General features: G+C 40.0%; 1 protein-coding gene across 8 annotated transcripts in view; it reads left to right on the forward strand.

The window, feature by feature from the left end:
• The first annotated feature begins 7,695 nt into the window (after window positions 1-7,695).
• The window catches only part of SLIT3 (slit guidance ligand 3), a 512,478-nt gene continuing 501,915 nt past the window's right edge, over window positions 7,696-18,258 (forward strand). For 4 of the 8 annotated variants that reach the window (XM_083798318.1, XM_083798310.1, XM_083798313.1 and 1 more), the window contains exons 1-2: window positions 7,696-8,183; window positions 8,270-8,524. In XM_083798318.1, the coding sequence (XP_083654444.1) occupies window positions 8,340-8,524 (185 nt within the window). In that variant the 5' untranslated portion in view covers window positions 7,696-8,183; window positions 8,270-8,339. Of the gene's footprint in view, window positions 8,184-8,269; window positions 8,525-13,188; window positions 13,247-18,258 lie in introns of those variants that run through there. The other 4 variants (XM_083798312.1, XM_083798308.1, XM_083798314.1 and 1 more) reach the window with 4 other exon arrangements.

An 18,258-nucleotide genomic window follows, 5' to 3' on the forward strand; every position in this document is an offset into this window, starting at 1 on the left:
TGTGTTATAAATCTTTATGAACGAGTAAGTGGAGGCCAGAAGGCTGACTTGCCAAGGTCAGAGCCCATAAGTAACACAGAAACAAAACTCAGGTTTTCTGGTTCTTGCTTTAAGCACTAGATATTTCCTTTCTGTAGTCAAAAGAATTTTGTCATGTTAGTGTGTTGACATAATGGGGATTTAGCTGCCTAAGCTATGCATTGAACATTTTTAAGCTTTGGAAATGTTGTTGAAAGCTTTTCATCGTCAAAGGTGGGGAACTACTATGCAATCTATAGACGGAGATGTGACCCATGATGTCAGCATGTGCTAACTTCACTTCTATGGCTGCATCTTTGAAGGAAAAGGTCTAGGAAGCTATGTAGGCGTCAAAACAAGAGAGTTCTGTTTTGGTGTGTTGAGTTATGTTAACCATCCAGAACTGAGATAATGAAATGTTTTGCATTGTGGCTCATTCAACATGGCCATGTTAACAGAGCTTAATCAAAATCTCAAAATCTAAAGATTATTAATAGCAGCTTTGAATGTTTTATTTTCTCTCTGCTGCAAAGACTTTGAGATTAGCTTCTTCTCCCAAGACAATGTAAGGTAATATGTGTTTTTTCCATGTGAAAATGCCTTATTTTAGTTAATAGGTATATATTGCATCATCTTTCTGATTTGGGTTCCACAGTGCGGAACTAGTCAAAACAAGGAGACTTGAAATATCTCTTTTAGGTTATGAAGTTGATGGTCTCTCCGAAGGATAGCTTTGTCTCAAAGTATGGAGTTGTTACCTCTTGTGCGAGAGAAGTGTTCAACTGTGAGCCTATTGCTCTAATAACCTTTGCATTTCATACTCTCCAAAGGCTGAGCTAAGAACCCTGTGTTTGGATTTCTTTTTTCTTTTCTTTTCTTTTTTTTTTTTTCCAGGCACCTTTTCTTTACTTCTGAAATACTTTCTGGGGTGAGAAAATGGACATGAGTTATTTCCAAATGAAAATTTTTCAACAGGAGGGTTTTTGTTGTTGTTGTTATTTTGGTTCTATGTGCAAGTAGCCTCTAAATATAAGAAATGATTGTGGTTTTTTGTTTTTTGTTTGTTTGATTGTTTGTTTTTAATGTGGTGAGTTTTTACTGTTATGAACAGTGCACTTTCAGCTTATTCATCCAATAACCTCTCCTGTAAGTTGTACTGTTTTTTTATTCTGTTCCACCACTGACACTGTGTGTCGTTTCATGTGTGTAGAGGCTCTTAGTTTTCCTGTATGCTTAAGTATAAAGAAAGTATGCTTATGCCAGAAACTTGCAATGCTTAGTGTATGAAACCAGTTTGTCTAGACTGTCTTAACTCTTGAAGGTAAGGTGTAGCCATGTACCTACTTACTGATGTTTTTAAAATATTTATTTATTCTTTGCAGCACTGTCTGCACTGCTGGTGTAGACAGACATGAATTATGAATGATTATGCTTTGAATAAAAGAAAGCCAAATTTCCTCTAATGCACAATCTCTTAAAATTGCTTAGTGGCAGATTCTGACTGAAGCAAACCAAATGCAAGCTAAAGAAATATTGTTTAATTGTTTTATAAACCAGTGAAGGCCATGGATTATATGTTTTGACACACTCATCTGTCCTAGTAACTCACGCTGATATCTGCTGTGCCTTGCATCAAAAGTAACACTCTGAAAGGATGCTCTGCTGTTGCTTCCTTAGGTTTTCACATATTCTACAATTTATTTAAATGATTCAGATTTTCTAACTAGTTCAAGATTCTCACATAAGCATATATACATTGGAAACAGAATGAAATGTATTAAAGATTGCTGCTATGTGCAAGCTATGTTTGTATTGATTATAGATCTCAATTTAAGAACGAAGTGCTCTTTTAGGTAGCTTTTATGCACTAAAAGTATGTAATAATAGGCATTGCTTTGCATTTTTCCCTCCTTTTCTCTAGTATTTACTTAAATAGTGTGAAGCAGAAAAACCTGTAGAAAGCTGTATGTGGATGTGAACTATGTAACACAAAAGTAACTTAATAATTAATACTTGATAGCTGATGGAATATATGGCACAATAGCAGAGTGAATATAATGTGGATGATTTCTAGATTATTTCTGTTGTATGAAAAAAATCTAATACAGCAGAACTTAATTTAATTTTCAGAGCTTTTAGTGAAACAATTTTTTGGTTTCTTCATAAGCTATAATTTAAAATGCTTTAACACATTTAGAATGGTGAAGGGCATGATCCATTCTCAATGTTAGTCGTTTAGCTTTCTGCTACTTCCCAGCTGGACTTCATCTAGCAGAGCAATGGGGTATTAGGAACCAGACTAAGGATCAGGGAAATTCTATACTGTCCATTATTAGGATTAAATTAACAGAATAAACTAATTCTAAATTTCAGGGACAATTGAAATGCCATCTCTGAATCTTAGCAGGAGAGCAAATATATGGCTTATTAAGTTTCATTCACAATCTTCTGCATAATTACTATGAATGGGAGCCCCAATGTAGGTGGTAGAAATCCTGTTTAAGTTCTTTGCTGTTCAGAGTTGCTGCTCTTTTTGCATATTTGCAGTGAATTACAGTATGACAGGTGAAATAGTGACATAAGCTTTCTTGCATGGAGTGATCTTCCTTATTCCCACATCTCAAAATGGGAATAGGTTTGTGAGGGAAGTCATGCAGATTGATAATCTTGAGGTTTTTATTCTGTCTGAGGGGAACGCAAGGCTGGCTTCAGTTGCTGGACTTCCTAATCCATCTTTTGTTTCATATCTAGTAGTAGTTGGTGTCTATAAACCCAGTGGTTGCTTTTATTTTGTAGTTCAACCATTTTAAAAGCAGCTAATATTTATTCAACAAGCACAATATTTAAAAATAAAAGCACAGGTAAAAACATGTTTTGCTCAGCCTGACATGTTTTTAACAAGGAAAGCGAAACTTTGTTTTTGCAGTTATTAAAAAAAAAAAAAAGTGAACTTATATATATCTATATCTATCTATCTCAAAGTCAATGTTTAGTATTTAATTGGTGACGAACTTTTCCCCTGAAATGGGCACAGAAAATCCTACTATATTTACGGAACTTCGGGCACGAAACCCCTCGGGGCTCAGATAACTTATAGTGAAAACCAGTATGATTTGGCATCAACTGAATCTATCTTCTCTGTGGTGAGATCTTGCTATCGTTTTTGACTGTAGTTTGACATCTTTTGCATATGCACTTTAAAACATCGCAGGTTCGAAAAGGATTTAACCTCGTGAAACGGGCGGCATGCAGTAGGCGAGGAAGCCTTCAGGTTAAGATTTGTGCAGCAGACCTTTACAAGGCGGCAGGGTACCTGTTCGGGACCCCGGCGGAGCTCAGCAGCCACAAGAGGGCGTCGTGGCACAATTTAGGCTCTGACTTTGGGATAGCAGCGCTCAAGTCCTGCTCTTGTCTTTAAAATAGGCATCTTGTTCGTGCGGTGGTTATGGAAAGCGTAACCGAGTGCTTAGATGTTATGTGCTCTGAAATAATGTGGCAGTATTGACATCTGTCATGTTAAACCTATGCTCTATTTCTAGCTTCTAGTAAAAATCAAGTTCAAATTCCTCAGCATTGACAGGGTTGTCAAGTGTTAGCTTTATGTCCTTTTTAGGTAATGTACTGAGATACTTTATATAACTTCGTATATGTCACTGCTTCCCAAATGATTGCATCAGTGACTTGAAAATTAAGTGGAATTTGAACTTAGCTTTAAAATGCACACATCAACTCAGTCATGTGGCAAAGCATTAACCTCTGTGGTGGATGTGCTTAAGAGCTCCTCTTAGAGCTGTTCAGGGAGCCTTGTCAGTTAAGTGATAAGGTTCAGGCCTTGATTCTTTTGAAGTGATGAAAATGAGTCATTTCCTCCCCACCCTTCTAGTTTACTGCTGGTGATGGTAGAGACTCTTCTCTGTCATGCAAACAGTCCTGCAGGATGAGGTTCTGTGATGGTCTCTTGTTGCCTGGACCAGGGCACTGTATATTTGGATTTCTTAAACCAGTCTTATTTTTTTTGCCCATAAATTCTCAGATTTCAGGACTTCATCCAGCTGATCAGACCCTGCTACAGTTCCCATCAGGCCTCTAGACAACTCACTATTGTCCATACAAAAAAATGGGAGCATTTGGGAGCCATCGGATTTACTGCACACGTGCAAGCCACATGTACAACATAAGTGTAGTGAGTGCCATGTTTCTCAGAAATGTCACACTTGCTACACAGCATGTGCATTTGCATATCTACCCAGAAAGCACCTGACAAGAAATAAGGTGACGTTATACATAATACACCACGTAATGTGTCTTGAAATTAACTCTAAAACACTTTTAGTGCTGGCATGTTTTGTGAAGAAGCTGTTGGAAGGTAAAAATTGTTTAGAAAAGTGATTTTATTTCCTTCTCCCCAAGTCATTGTCATGATCTTCTGTTTTTGTTCACCCCATCTTTCCACTGATCCCCGGACTCGGTGTTCTTCCAGTATTTAGTAAATATTTTTATTGAATCTGTTTGTTTTCATGTGTTAAATAGACAATTTCCAAATTGATGCAAAGATGTTCTAAATGCACGGAACCAGTCATTGTCTAAGAGAAAGGACCGTGTTTCTTATCACAGAAGCGGCAGGCAAGATTTAAATTCCTGCTAGGTAGACAGTTGATAATCTTCTCTGTAAGGAGAGTAACATAAATAGAAATGTTGGTCACTTCTAATACTTGAGGAGACAGTATGGATAAAAGCTGTTCAACTTGAGATAGCTTCGTAAAATAACTTAAATGTGTTTAATTGAGTATAAATACAAAACACTGTCAAATAAGAAGCCTTTTATAGGTTCATATTCCATAGATATTGCATGATCTGTGTCATTTTGTGGTTTTGTGTGACACATACTGTACCCTGTGCCAACCATATACTATCAGATGAACAGGGACTGGTTTGCCAGCTTCTAGCAATTGCCAGGAGCAGGAAGCCATAGTGGGTATCTGAAAGGAAAACAGCAGAGCCAATGCTGCTTCTCTGTGGCGTGCCTTGATAAAACATGACCAGCTCCATTAAGTGCTGTTTTAACTGGAATATAGGACAACATGCCTCAGTTTTTATAATATTGAAGTGTGTTCAAAGGGTAGGCTTGACTTTTGGCTCAGCTTTCTTTCTGCCATTTTGTCTGATTCACCTGTCCTCTTCGGGGCAATTTTGTTGGGAGAGAAACAGGGAAACATGGCACGTGGGGGCTGCTGTGGATGATCATGTCAAGAGGTTGAGGGAATCTTTTCAGCGTTTCTTAGAATTGGAAGTTCTGCAGAGCTGAATATTAGTAACTTCAAAAATAATTATAGCGTAGGGTGGTCACATATGCATTACCTATAGTCTAATTTGCTTAGTATCCAACAATTTCTGTATCTCTGTCCTGAGGTGGGGGATGCATGTCTCTCCGTAGGGCCATCTTTATAGCGGGAGGAGGCTTGCTAGTAGACCAGAACCAGAAGAGATCTTTCTTTGGACTGTCGTCGCCTGGCTGCCAAGGCAAGTTAAGTTCCAACAAAAGTATTTTCACTGCTTGAATGGACTAAGGATGTCTACCTTTGGTCTGTGTGGAGGTGACTTCAGAGCTTTCAGAGTACTTTGTCTCGCTAAGCAGTGTAATTTCTGTTGTCTGGCTGAACCAGCTGTTCCTTGTTCAAGAGCTGATCTCTTGTAGACTAACACTTGACTGAGGGCGCTTGCCTCAGAATAGATAGCAATGAGTGTCAGTGACATGCTTGGGGCTGGCTGTGCTTTTGTCCTCTCAAGAGGGTAAAGGGGCGGGATATGGATCAGGCTGCTGCAGTTAGCAGTGCTGCCTTGGGTACTGTAAGAGCAGAGTGCAGTTTGTTATGACTCTGCCCCTCAGTTTGTTAATGCAGGAGCTTGAAGTGATCTTCCTTGGCCCTTTGCTCCAGAAAAGGAGAGTTTTATCTGGGGATCCAGACAGAATTACGCCCACCTTCTCCAACCTCAGCCTCCTGGAGATTGGGGAGAGGTGGGAGAAGAGTACGTTTTAGTCTTTTCTGAAGCAGCGTAAAGCAACTGCTTAAAAGGGTGACAGTTGAGTCTCTCTGTACACTTTCAGACCTTGTGGGACTTGTCACCGAGCCTTTTTGCATTGGATGCAGTCTAAGGGCCACTTAAATGAGCTTTGAGTCTAGGCATGTAAGCAGTTCAATCTTAAGCCTTGATCCAAATGGCTTCTATATAAAAAAATAAAAATTGTCATGGAAATAATTCCCTATAAAATGAGAAAATCACTTAATGACTTTTTTGAACTGCTTTTTCAAAGACCAGAACAGGAGAGGTGAAAGTTAATCAGTGGTCTTACATGTGCTGTTTGGCCAATTCCTTTTCACTAGGAAATGCTCAGTAGCGTCAGATCTTTCCTCACTGGAGAGGGCAGTAGCAAGTGGCTGCCCAGCTGGCTGTACTGGTGGACATAGCATCATCTGGGGCAAAGCCAACTCTCAAGGTAGGCAGGAATGCCTTAGATGATTACAAATGTCAGTCATCAAGGTGAAGCAAATGGAGCCAGAAATGAACAGGTATTTAAGGTGTGCTACTGCATGTTGGAATGCCACATCCATATCTTTTGGTGAACATCTTTGTGTTTTTTTTCCTAGAAGTCCTCACTTAGAATACTAAACTTCTGTGTTCATAGAAAAACACATTTTGAGCAGAGCCTGCGAACTTAAATCCAAACATAACTGAACCCTGTAACATCTTTGTTGGAGGTGGCTGTGGGAGCTTCAAGGGACTGCTGGTCTGGCTCCTTGTGGGACTGGGGAAAGGCGAACTGTCCCTATCCACAGGAGCAAAGCCTCACCTCCACTGTAATGGGCCACTCCTTGGTGATGTAGACCAGAACAACTGTTCTCCGTGCAGTATCTTTATTAGCAATGCATTATGCGTAAGTTTGCCTTTGGAACTGTCTTTAGGTGTGCAAAGTAAGGAACTCAGTATTTTGAGACGGGTTTTGTGACTTGTATACAGCAGCTTTACTTTTTTCATCCTGTTAATGGTCTTACGACTTGGCTTGGGAAAATGCTGATTTGCGTGTCTCCCAGGACTCCTGCTCTTCCAAGCAATCTCTAAATATCTACAGACTTTTAGGGCACCCTGTGTTTGTGTGGTTTTTAACACACTTTGGCTACAAGGTGCTGAGCAGCCCGTCGGTAAAACCCCAGCGGGACCTATGGGGTGACTGCCCTTCTTTCCCAAAACCTCTCTTGCCTTCAGCCTCTGATGAAGGGATGAAGGTGTGGAGGGGTGAAGGGGGCCACCTGCGCGGGGGCAGCGCGGGGCCGGGCGGTGAGTGTCCGCCCGCGGCCGCCAGAGGGAACTCGGGGAGTGCGGACGGGGCGAACAAAAGGCGGAGGAAGCCCCGAGCCCCCCGCAGCCCAACTCGGGGCCGCGGCGTGGGGGCGCCGGGGGCCGGCTCGGGGCCGCGGGCTCCGGCCCCAAACACGGAGCTTCTTGGGGGGAGTAAGGGGCGAGGGGGGTCACCCACCCAGCGGTTGGACCCCCCGGCTCCAGCGCAGCCCCGCACTCCCCCCTCCTTCCCCTCCGAAACTTCACCCGCCGCCTGACGTCAAGGTCCCCGCAGCCAATGGGCGCCGCGGGTGCGATTTTGGGAGGGGGTGTGTGTGTGTGCAAGGGGGGCCCCCCCTCGCCGCCGGCGCTCGCCCGGCTACCGTCCGTGCCCGGTGCAGGGGAGCGGGCGGGAGGCAGGCAGCGAGCGCCGCCCCCTCCGCCCCCCGGCCGCCCCTCGCCGCCTCCCGGTCCCGGCTCCGCCAGCGCGGGGCTGCGGGGGAGCGGCGGCGGCAGCAGCGAGCGTGGCAGGCAGCGCCCCGGGGGCTTTTACCTGCTGTGCCCGGCTCTCACCTGCCTGCTGCCCGGCTCGTACCTGCTGCCCCCGGCGATGCGGAGCGGGGGAGGCTGCCCGGCACGCAGCCGCTGCTGAGGGATGGTCGGCCGGTGGGCACCGCCGCTTCCCCTTCATCCGAGGACACGTCTGGCTCCGGCTGGGTTCAAGTCGCTGCCTTCTGGTACTGCTCGTAAATAACAGGAGGAAACCTGAGCCCGGCAGGCGGTTCCCCACCTTCTTCCACCTAACGTAACCCTCGCAGCCGCCTTTGAAGGTTTGCTGGTGCTCCGGCGATGATGGCAGTGGTGGGTTCCCTTGGGCTGTACTAAGAGCCTCTTGTTTTCTTTTCCCTTCCTTCAGAGAGGCATTTCATCTTTAAGGGCCGGCTGCTCGCGCACACTTTTGTACCCGCTGAAGTGCTCAAGAAACCATGTCGGCTGGTGGAAGAAGCGCGTTTTTGTGCCTTGGAACGATCTTGAGCTTTTGGAGCTCCGCAAGTTGGATGCCTGTTGGAGGATGCCCACATAAATGTACGTGCATTGCTTCCAACGTGGATTGCCACGGACTAGGACTCAAAACTGTACCGAGGGATATTCCCAGGAATGCAGAGAGACTGTAAGTAATAAACGTTAGGGGCTCCTTGAGTACTTGTTCAAACACCTGGGATGAATTTCTCAACACCTGCCTATCAGTGCGGAGTACATAGTTACAGCAGTTTAACTAATGAAACACGGATTAATGTTTTCAGGAGGGAAGGGGAGGAGCTTTTCAGAAGTTACAGGTATCCTGCTGCTGCTCTTGCTTTAAAACAAAACCAAACGCTAAACCCAGCATTTTTGGAGCTTCATAGTATTTTTTTTCTTTTTCTCCTTAGTTTAATAACCGCTGATTGAGATCTTTTTGATTGGGTTTTGCAGTGACTTGCTTGTAATGGAGCTTAGACCTCTACCTGGAATGCTCCCAGCAATAATCATTGTCAATGCAAACAGCAATTTCATATGCAATTAGAAACCTGGATGTTTTCACCTGGTGGCTGGTAGCAGTTTCTCCTTGCATACTTTTGCAGCATGGTGACTTCATCACCATGGAAAAATCGACTACTGCTATAAACTAATTCAAATGGATAAGAGGTCACATTAAAGCAGTCTCTAGTTTCTGTCTTAAACTGCCAAAGTCACTGTTACGAGGAAGCTGTTAATTTAATTTTTAATCCACTTTGGAGTTTATGTTAGCAGTGTAGTACTGTGGGGTGCTTCAGACCTCAGCACAGGAGAATGTAATCAGTGTGTGCAGACTAAATTTGTATTATAATTTATTTTTTTTTTTAGTGGACTCTCTTTACTTAAAAAGGTTTAAGAGAGAAACTGAAAGCAAACTTTTGAGATCCCTGATACAGTTCTGGCACTCACTTGGTGCAGAGGACAGCATCTCTGTCTTTGCTTAATGCACAGCATATGGCATACTTCAGAGAATGCCCAGTGCTAGATATGAAGATGTCCAAAGTGGAATGTTAAACAGAGCTTCAGCGTGGCTCTGTGCTGGGCTCCACTGATGGCCTAAGAGAAGTGCAGTTAGTTGTGCCTTATGTAGATTAATGGATACCTTAAAATGTTTTAAAACTTGCTGGCAACAACTGCTTATTCTATGGCCTGATTTCCTGTTTTATTTCCTTCTGAGCCATAGATATGGGGGAACTTCAAGCGTATTTTCCTGAAGTAAGAAAGCTAAACTAGGTTACAAAGCAAACAAAGCTTTCATATGTAGATGCCTTTTAAAGGCTAAGTTCTGTTCCAGAGGGAAATTTTATAGCATTCTTGAAGGTTTCTAAATTACTTTTATAGTGCTGAGAGATCTTAAACGATAGCAATATGCAGATTTCTTACTAGGCTATTCCTCTGTATTTAATGTTTTGTGGCCATATCAGCCTTCTTTTCCACCCCAGCTGTGTGAACAGTAGCTTTCAGATAACTGTTACAGAAAGCTTAACTTCTGTGCACAAAACTCTGTACTTTCTAAAACTGATGGGTAGCAACTTGGCAGTTTGGAGACCAACAAACAAAACCCCAAAGACAAACAAACACCACCCCTCCCAAGCTGGTCGTATACCAAGCCAGTGAGAGTAAGTGTAGCTGTGTGATAACACAAACATATTGTATGCTTCATTGGTGGGGTGTGTTTGTTTGGCGTAAGAGTCAAGGGCTGGGATAAAACATTTAGATTTCAGGTTAGAACAATCCACAATACAAGGTTAGCTGGCCACCTGAGAAGCATTTAAAGAGCAATACAGTAATTTGTAGTTGCCTATGTTTTACCAAGGCTGAATTCACCGTGTTACTAGGTTTCCTTTGTGAGAATGTACTTAATAGAGATGGTAACTTTCTTTGCCTTTTGTGAGAAGCCAAGCTGAAAGAGGACGTTTCTTGGCCTTGGCATGTTAAGTGTTAAAAAGAATGAAAGAGCATGTAATCACTGTGCTCTTGGTCCTGATAATTTTTGGTATAGTTTACAGATTTAAGTTTTAGATTAATGTCTGCATGATGAACAATGCTATTTCACAATATTCAGTTTAAATCTTTAACCTCAGAGATAATCTACAGATGAGTGATATATATATCTGTGCTCTGTTTTTTTTGTTTTTTTTTTTTTTGCTTTTTTAGGAAATAGTGTATTATTGGAGCATTCAGGGGCTGAAACCTTGTGGAAACAGTAAAACATTCTATATTTTTAAATACTGTATGATCCTCTGTATGCTATCTTCAGTTTTTATTCTCTTAGTCTGCCATGAGCATTTCACTGTTTTTGTAAAGTTCACTGTCGTCTTCAATACAGCAGTGGTTTAAAGCTTGTATAAATTCTTTTAAATCTAGATTGCTACTAATTGCACTAACTTGAATTTTCTACTATGATCGTTAGAGGGAAGGACCTTATATTCCCTTGAGTCTAAGTTCTGCTCTTAGGTAAAACATCAGTCAGCCACTGGATATATCCAAGTATCTCATTTTCTCTGTGGTCCATGGACTCCTCTACCTGTGACATGACAGTGGGTTGGTATACAGTCTTAGCTAGTTTAACTTAAATGAAAACAAATTTATTGCATCTGAAATGGCAAAGATACTTTTGATCTCAGAAAAATGTTTGAATGCTGGGAAAATAATTCAGACAAGTTTCTTGAGGGCCACACAGCAAGTGACTTTTTAGACTCATGTTGTCTTCTGTCTGCACTCTTTTGAGCTAAAAAATCCACCTACCAGTTCATGTTGGAAACTTTTGGCTTTAATTAATAAGAGATCTAACAGCACTACTTAAAATATTTTGCCACCAAACTTTTAGAGTTATGTTTGTACAAATGTTACAGAATGTTTTGGCTACAGGAGCCAAGTTAAATATTATTTAAATTTGCATTAATATGAAACCCAAGGAAAACTGAAAGTGTAACATGAAAAAATGGTAGAAGTCTTAAGGGGGGAAACGTGTCTTTTTGAGAAGTTCTATTAAATAAATCAGTGAACATCTGATATTGCAAGAAATAAACATCACCAGAGCTTTGATTACTCGTTCTTCATAATAAATGTGATGCGTGTTTTTTTCTTTTTTTTTCCATTGCTTTGAAGATGTAGTTTTTATAAATAGTTCTGCCTATGATTTATATCTTGAGGGGAATTCACAGATTAACCAATGATCATAGATCATACAACTAGCCTAAAATTTTCTTTATACAGTTTCATCTTTAATAGTAGCTTTACAAATATAGCAAGTAGTATTAGGTTTGTGCTGCAGTTTACCTTGTTATTACGTTCTATGGCAGTATTCTATTTGTCTGGTGTAGACTGTAGTTTTTAAGAAGTTAGGTCTCATGAAGACCTAAAAAGAGCTATGAATGTTGCATGCTACTTGTTCAGAGATGATTCAGTCTGGAGAAAACAAATGAGTGGGGAAACAGATGCGAGCAAATTCCATTTACCTTTGTGCTAGAGAAGGAATCCCTGGAATAACTCCTGTTTCACACAGGAAGAGATAGACATGAAAGTAGGTCCAAGATGCATATGTGTAAGTGCAAGAGTAATATATCTGGCCTTCCAGTTTGTTAGTAGTTACTGATCCATTCCACACTTGCTGAGTAACTTAAAATCCTACCAGTAGGGTTAGAGTTAACTTTCAGGGGTGCATGCAATGATTGTTACATCCAAGTTCTGCAACGGAGAAAGTGTTCTGCACAAATAATGGAGGCAGAAATGACAGTTTTGAAATTAAGATTATGTAAATGGATCCATAAACATCTTGAATGTTTTACCTTTCTGAAACGTTCCTTAGGACTGCTTCCTCAGACTTCTGTCATCAGAGTTTGTTTCACAGTGCTTCAGTTCTTATATGTGCTCTGTATTTGTATAATTTTCTTCTGTAGATGTTTTCTATATATGTGAAGTATTATACATGTGGCTTTTTATAACACTTGGTGCTGATAGTTAAGTTTAGTTTGAAATGGTGTAAATTAATGAGCAGATCAAAGCCACTTGACTGATGGTTGCTGTGTTCAACAGCTCTGAAAGGAACAAGTGAAATGGACAAACTGCTCAGGGGTGTTGGGTCAATGTGTGTTTTCTGGTTGAGTATGAAGGACGAGTGTCTGCATTTTTCCTCCCACTCATGTCTAGTTCTTTCTCTATTATAAGCACATCGTGTGTGTGTATGTAAGAGTATACATATATACATATGTTTCTTTGAAGAATTTAGCCACACTGAGTTCTTCATCAATTTATACTTCGGGCTTGGAATCTGGTTTAATTGATAGCTCTTGTATTAATTTTGGTTTTGTTTGTTTTGTCTCTTACTTTGGAGGATTCTTTGCCTTGCTAAATTGATAAAGCTTGCAGGACTAATCTGTTCTGCGCTTTGCCTGAGTAGCTAAATTAAGTATGTCCACATTTAGGTGCAATTTAGAAGCTTAGTCATCTGCTTACTCTGGAGTTTTCATGTGGTCTGGGGTTTGTTATACAAATATATTATTATGGTGGTTTTGGCCTAGGTGCATGTAGCTGCTGAAATTGCACTGTCTTATAATGTCTTCAACTTCCTCATTTTTTTCTTTGAATTAAATCTAAACTCCTGTCTTGGATGCTTCCATATTATTGTGGAATACAGTGTTAAACACATGCAAATATTATATTGACTCGTACATTGACTTTCTGTTTTTCTAGGATTCTTCCCACTAGGGAGTAGCACTTGTTTGTATAGTAATCATCTCCAAAACCCTGCATGGGGCCTTTTTTTCCTCCCTCTAGGGAATGTGTCAATGAGTAGACATGCATGGCTTTGGCTTCGAAGAGCTTGCTGTCAAAGGTAATGATCCTGGGAAAACTTGACTGAGTTGCTTAATTTAATTTGGCTAATTTCCCTTTACTAACTTAATGCTGACTGCTTGTGCTTCGCTGAATGTGGAAATGAATTTACAGGGGATCAGAGTCTTGTGCTATTAAATTTGTTACCTTGTTTTGAAGTGATCGAAACAGGAAGGAGGGTGAAATTAGCTATTATAATTCTGGTAGCTACATAAGGAAATAATGGCCATTGTCATGCTGTCTGTAGTTTGCAGAGATTTGGCTAGGATTCTGAAATCCAAGGACTCAGATTATTTACTGCACATTTCTTAATGAATGAGGCTACTCAATTTTTTATGATCTTACCTTTGTGGCTGAGTTGTTAATTCATGCAAAAGAATTAGAGGAAGGGCAAATAACCCCTCTAAAGAACAGCTATATTGTTTTATGTAATCCTAAAGTACAGACAAGATGTATTTTTTTTTTTCTTTCTGGAGTTTGTGTGTGTTTTTGGCAGGGGAGTGTGTATCAAAGTCAGTGTAACTCACCTGTATAGATGGATAATGATGCAAAAAAATAAATAAATCCTAATACTCTTGTATTCTTACAGGTATCTGTATAAAAAATCCCTTGATTTTAGTTGATTGTTTTGAAGTCATTTGACCTTCATAGGGAGTACTGTCAATAGTCTTTTGGAACATAACTGCCATGACTGTTTTATGTATGTTTCTTTATAGCTCAAGCATTTCCAGTTATGTTTAAAACAAAGATAACCTTTTCTTTGTGGACATTAACATGTGATATGACTTGCTGTCTGTGTTTTAGTAATATTTAAGCTACTCCTTAGCTTCCATAGATCAGAAAGAAGATAGTTTCCCCACAGAATCTCACAAGATGCTTGGGGTAGCCATGTGGATGTAGCACAACAGATCTCAATTCTAATAAGGATATGCAGTGAACAAGTTGAAGCAATTCTACATTAAGAATTGAGCTTGTTTACTGGGAAGATAGTTCAGGAGACTTAAATCAGGATATGTTCTAAACTACGAGCTAATAACTCAAATGACTAAAAACTTCATTGTTATGGAACTTTTTGATATTGCTCCTGCGGTGCCCACAGTGCTTGATTTTTTTTTATTATTTTTTTATTTTTTCTCCTTTGGCTGCTTGTTGATGCAGCTAATCTTTAAAAATGAATAGCTTTTAGCCTGGTGGTGGTCTAGTGGGATCCATTTGTCCTTGATTAGAAGATTGAATCATCCCTGAAGAACTATGGAGAATGGAAGCCATTCCTTAAATATTGCAGTTATGTTGGCTTACACTTGATGCACCAGGGATGAATAGAAAACAGTTTTGCTCTGGGTTCAAAGTTAAAGGCTGTCAGGATTCTTTCTTACTCACAACTGTGCATCTGTTTGTTTTTCTCATGTATCGTCTGCTAAAGTCAGTTTAAATTTCTAATAAATTTTCTGAAGACTGAGCTTGAAGTGAGCTTTCTTTCACCATGGCTGAGGGTTGCAGTGACCGTTCAAGTAATGTTTCAAGCAAAGAAAGTAATTTCATTTGTGTTTAATGTAATTAAAAAGTAAATCACTCTTCCCCCTCAGTAAATTCTGAATCTTTTTTTTCATTTTCTCATTTACCTCTTTCTCTAAATTTGAACCTACAAAATCTAACAATCTTTCTATTGAAGTAACGTAACTAAATGTAATTCAGAATGAATGTGAACTGCAAGTTGTGCAGCCACTTATCTTCAAAAGTGCCTGCAGCCTCATGAGATAGTAAGTTTTAAGAAATTCTGTGATTAAAGAGATTATTCCTCTTTTCTAAGTAACCCTGAAACACTCAAAGGAGTTAGGAAGAGCACGTCTGATATTGGACTTCAATTCTGACATAAACTTCACTGTGTCTTGTAATACTGCAACTACTGAATTATCTCAGATGTTGTCTTAACCTTTGGAAGAGGTTGTGGAATGTTCTTCATAAGTAACCTAGTGCCTCTTAGTTCTTTTACCTGTTTGCTCTCTGCAAGTACAGATACTGGATCAGGTCAAGAATTTCTGTGGCACAAAGTTGAAACACCTTTCAGCAGCTGGGGAGAAAGTGAGCCTGCGTGCCAGTATGCTTCTCCAATACTAGCAGAGCTTGTATTAAATTTAAGTAGAGGCAACTTTTGTCTTGAAGATGACAGCTGTAGGAACAAACGTGCATCCTCTGTCTTGCTGTTCCACACCTCCCTGAAGGGGAGCTCTCTTTTCCTCTTTAGGTTGTTTTTCCACCCCCGCAAAGACAAAACAATGTTTTATGCTCATCAAGTAGAGACAAAGCAAGCTTCTAGCTTCAAGTGTGGAAGGAAGCTGTCAAGATAAATGTGGGGAAAAACTCATGTGAACATCAAATGACAAAGCTACTTGAAGAAAAATTATTGGCAACGTCACTAGAATGAATATGTGACATTCATTTAGGTGATTGTCTATGTTTGTTCATGTTCCAAGGATGTGTAGATGAGCAAGCAGTCTTGTTCAGAAAAAGTTGTGGTAAAGGTAAATTTTGTGCCCTGTGGTCTTGTGAAGTCTTTGATAAGTCTGTAGAACATGCCTTGTCTCCTTTCTGCTCCTTGGATAACAGGAAGTTCCTTGTCATTCTTTTTGATTCAGCTACGTTATTATAGTTTAGTATGGATTTAGGCTTAGGGTCTGCTGTTATCATTCCTATCCCTTTTAGGTTCAGTAACAGATTTTTTTTTTGACAGTGTATGGCTGTATCAATTTGACTTCTTTGTTTATTTTTTTAGGTAATTCTCAGGATAAGGAAGGGCTGGGCTCTAATATTCTGTTTGTGACATGGACCAAGAAGTTTTGTTTTCAATATTTTTCAAGTCTTTACTCAAGAGACCCATAATGTTTTATTTTCAGATCTTCTTTCAGTGTCGTCCAGTCAGATGTATCATTTAATATGTTGAATGGCTCTCAGGAATGGAAAGAACTTGTCCTTTCCCACTGGGAAATGGCCTTGTAAGCAACTGGCATTTTTTGTAATGGCACTAAATACGTAACAGATCTACTCTCTGCCTATTTATATAAGGGGGAGAGGTCTGTTGTCTTGTACTAGCAGAGTAAGTTTTGGGTGAGTTCTGAGAGCCATATCTAACTAAGAGTGAAAATAAATAGGGTTTAAGAGGCTGATTGTTACCTCTCTGCCAGTTATTTCAGCCTTTTTTTTTTTTTACCCCAACTGAATCTGGTCTGTCAGTTGTCTCTGTCAGAATAAATTTGTCTTGTATTTCAGTTTTATACCATCTGTTTGGTGGCTGCAATATGTGTTTTTAATCCTGTGATTGATAGATTTCTGGAGCTTTTAATTAGATTTTTACCTTTCTATCTGGGAGTTGCTTCTTTTTCTGAGACCTTAATCTAATTTTGTCCCTCACAGGGGGAAATCATTTGAACTGATGTTTATATTCTTTCCTTCCCTGTCACTGATGAAGGGAGCATTTTCAATAAAAAACAGTTATGCTAAAATGAAGAAAATACCTTGCTGTTTTAAAGCTGGTTTTGACTTGATTTTTCCATCACATTTCCATCGCATTTTTATTAAGATAAATCTGCAAAAACTATCTGAAACTTCTAAACTGATTTCAGAATTGGCCTTGCTTGCAAACACACATTTCCCTATGTTTTCCTGAAAATTTGTGATACTGCAGAAGCAATTCTTAACTTATGTAAGTAGGACTTTTTTTTAAGAATACTCAGTGCCTCCTGCAGAGAGAGGTCAGTAAGATTACCTTCCTATTGAACTGTATGGTGAATGATCAGCCTTGTGGAAGTAGTATCAGGTTACTAATGAAGTTCCTCAAACACCTAATATATGTATTTAAAGCCCGAGTAATTCAGACAACTTCGGCAGATAGCGTTCTCATTAGGCCAGTACCTTACTGGCTGCTACATGTACCTCTGCTCACTTGCATTTGAGGTACAAGGCTGTTAGCAGTGATGCCATCTTTAGGAGTTTAACGGAGACGCTTCAGAACTTTTCTGCTATGTGGGGGTACTCTAGTCACCTTACGGTGTGACTGTACGTGTAGGCAATCACCCAAAAGAACAAGACAAATCATCTGCCTCTAATTTTTTCAGAATGTTTTCTCTGTACTGTCACAGTCATACCTGTCTGTGCAGACAGATCAGCTCTTCTGTCTTAATCAGGGCTCCATGTGAGAGGGAGGGAGAAACTGCTCTGGAAGTTAACGCATTGAAAATCAGTAACTTATTTTAATAGTCTGTGAATGCGGTTGTAGAAGGTGGTGGGTGTTGTTGGCTGTTGATGAACTCTTTCTACATGTATTTCTCTTTTTGGTTTTCCATTTTCATGCTCTCCCATTAGAGGAACTGCCCCCTTTAAAAAATAAATCAATAAATAAAAGGTAGTTTTGCAATTTTTTTCTCTAATTTTTGTGATGGCAAATGAAAAATTTTAATGCAAGTTGGGCTACTGTAGAGTTGAGGTCAATACCTACTGTCCTGATCAATACTGTTTAATTTCTTTGTCTCCATCTCTTTACCTTTTTTTTTTTTGTCTTTGCTGAAAGCGTTTTGGGTCCACCTTTGTTTGTATAATGCTTAATGTGAAGAAATCTTGAATGGTCATAAGGGTCCTTCTAGGCATGATAAAAATGGCAACAGTAATAAATTTCATATTACTGAATTTAAGGTCCCCATATCCAAAATCACAGCACTGTAAAATGCAGGGTTTAATAGCTGGCTCCAAACTGCTTTACCAAGAGTTGCATTCTGTCAAGGCTGGTGGCCACTTGATTTGCAGGGAGGAAAGGGGAAAGTATGCTGTCCTGTGAATGAACATTCTAATGAAATGTTTCAAAAGATAGGCACTTAACTGCTATGGAAATAATATGCTGAAAGCAGAGGCATAGGTGCATTCTTGTGCATACTAATAGTTAGGGAAGTATTTCTCAATCTCTGTTCTTTCAGTTGGCCTTCTCCTTTGTTCCTGTGTCTGGTAAGGAATGTGTTAGTTAAC

This window comes from Anser anser (genome assembly GCF_964211835.1).
Source record: "Anser anser genome assembly, chromosome: 14".
Classification (NCBI taxonomy): domain Eukaryota; kingdom Metazoa; phylum Chordata; class Aves; order Anseriformes; family Anatidae; genus Anser; species Anser anser.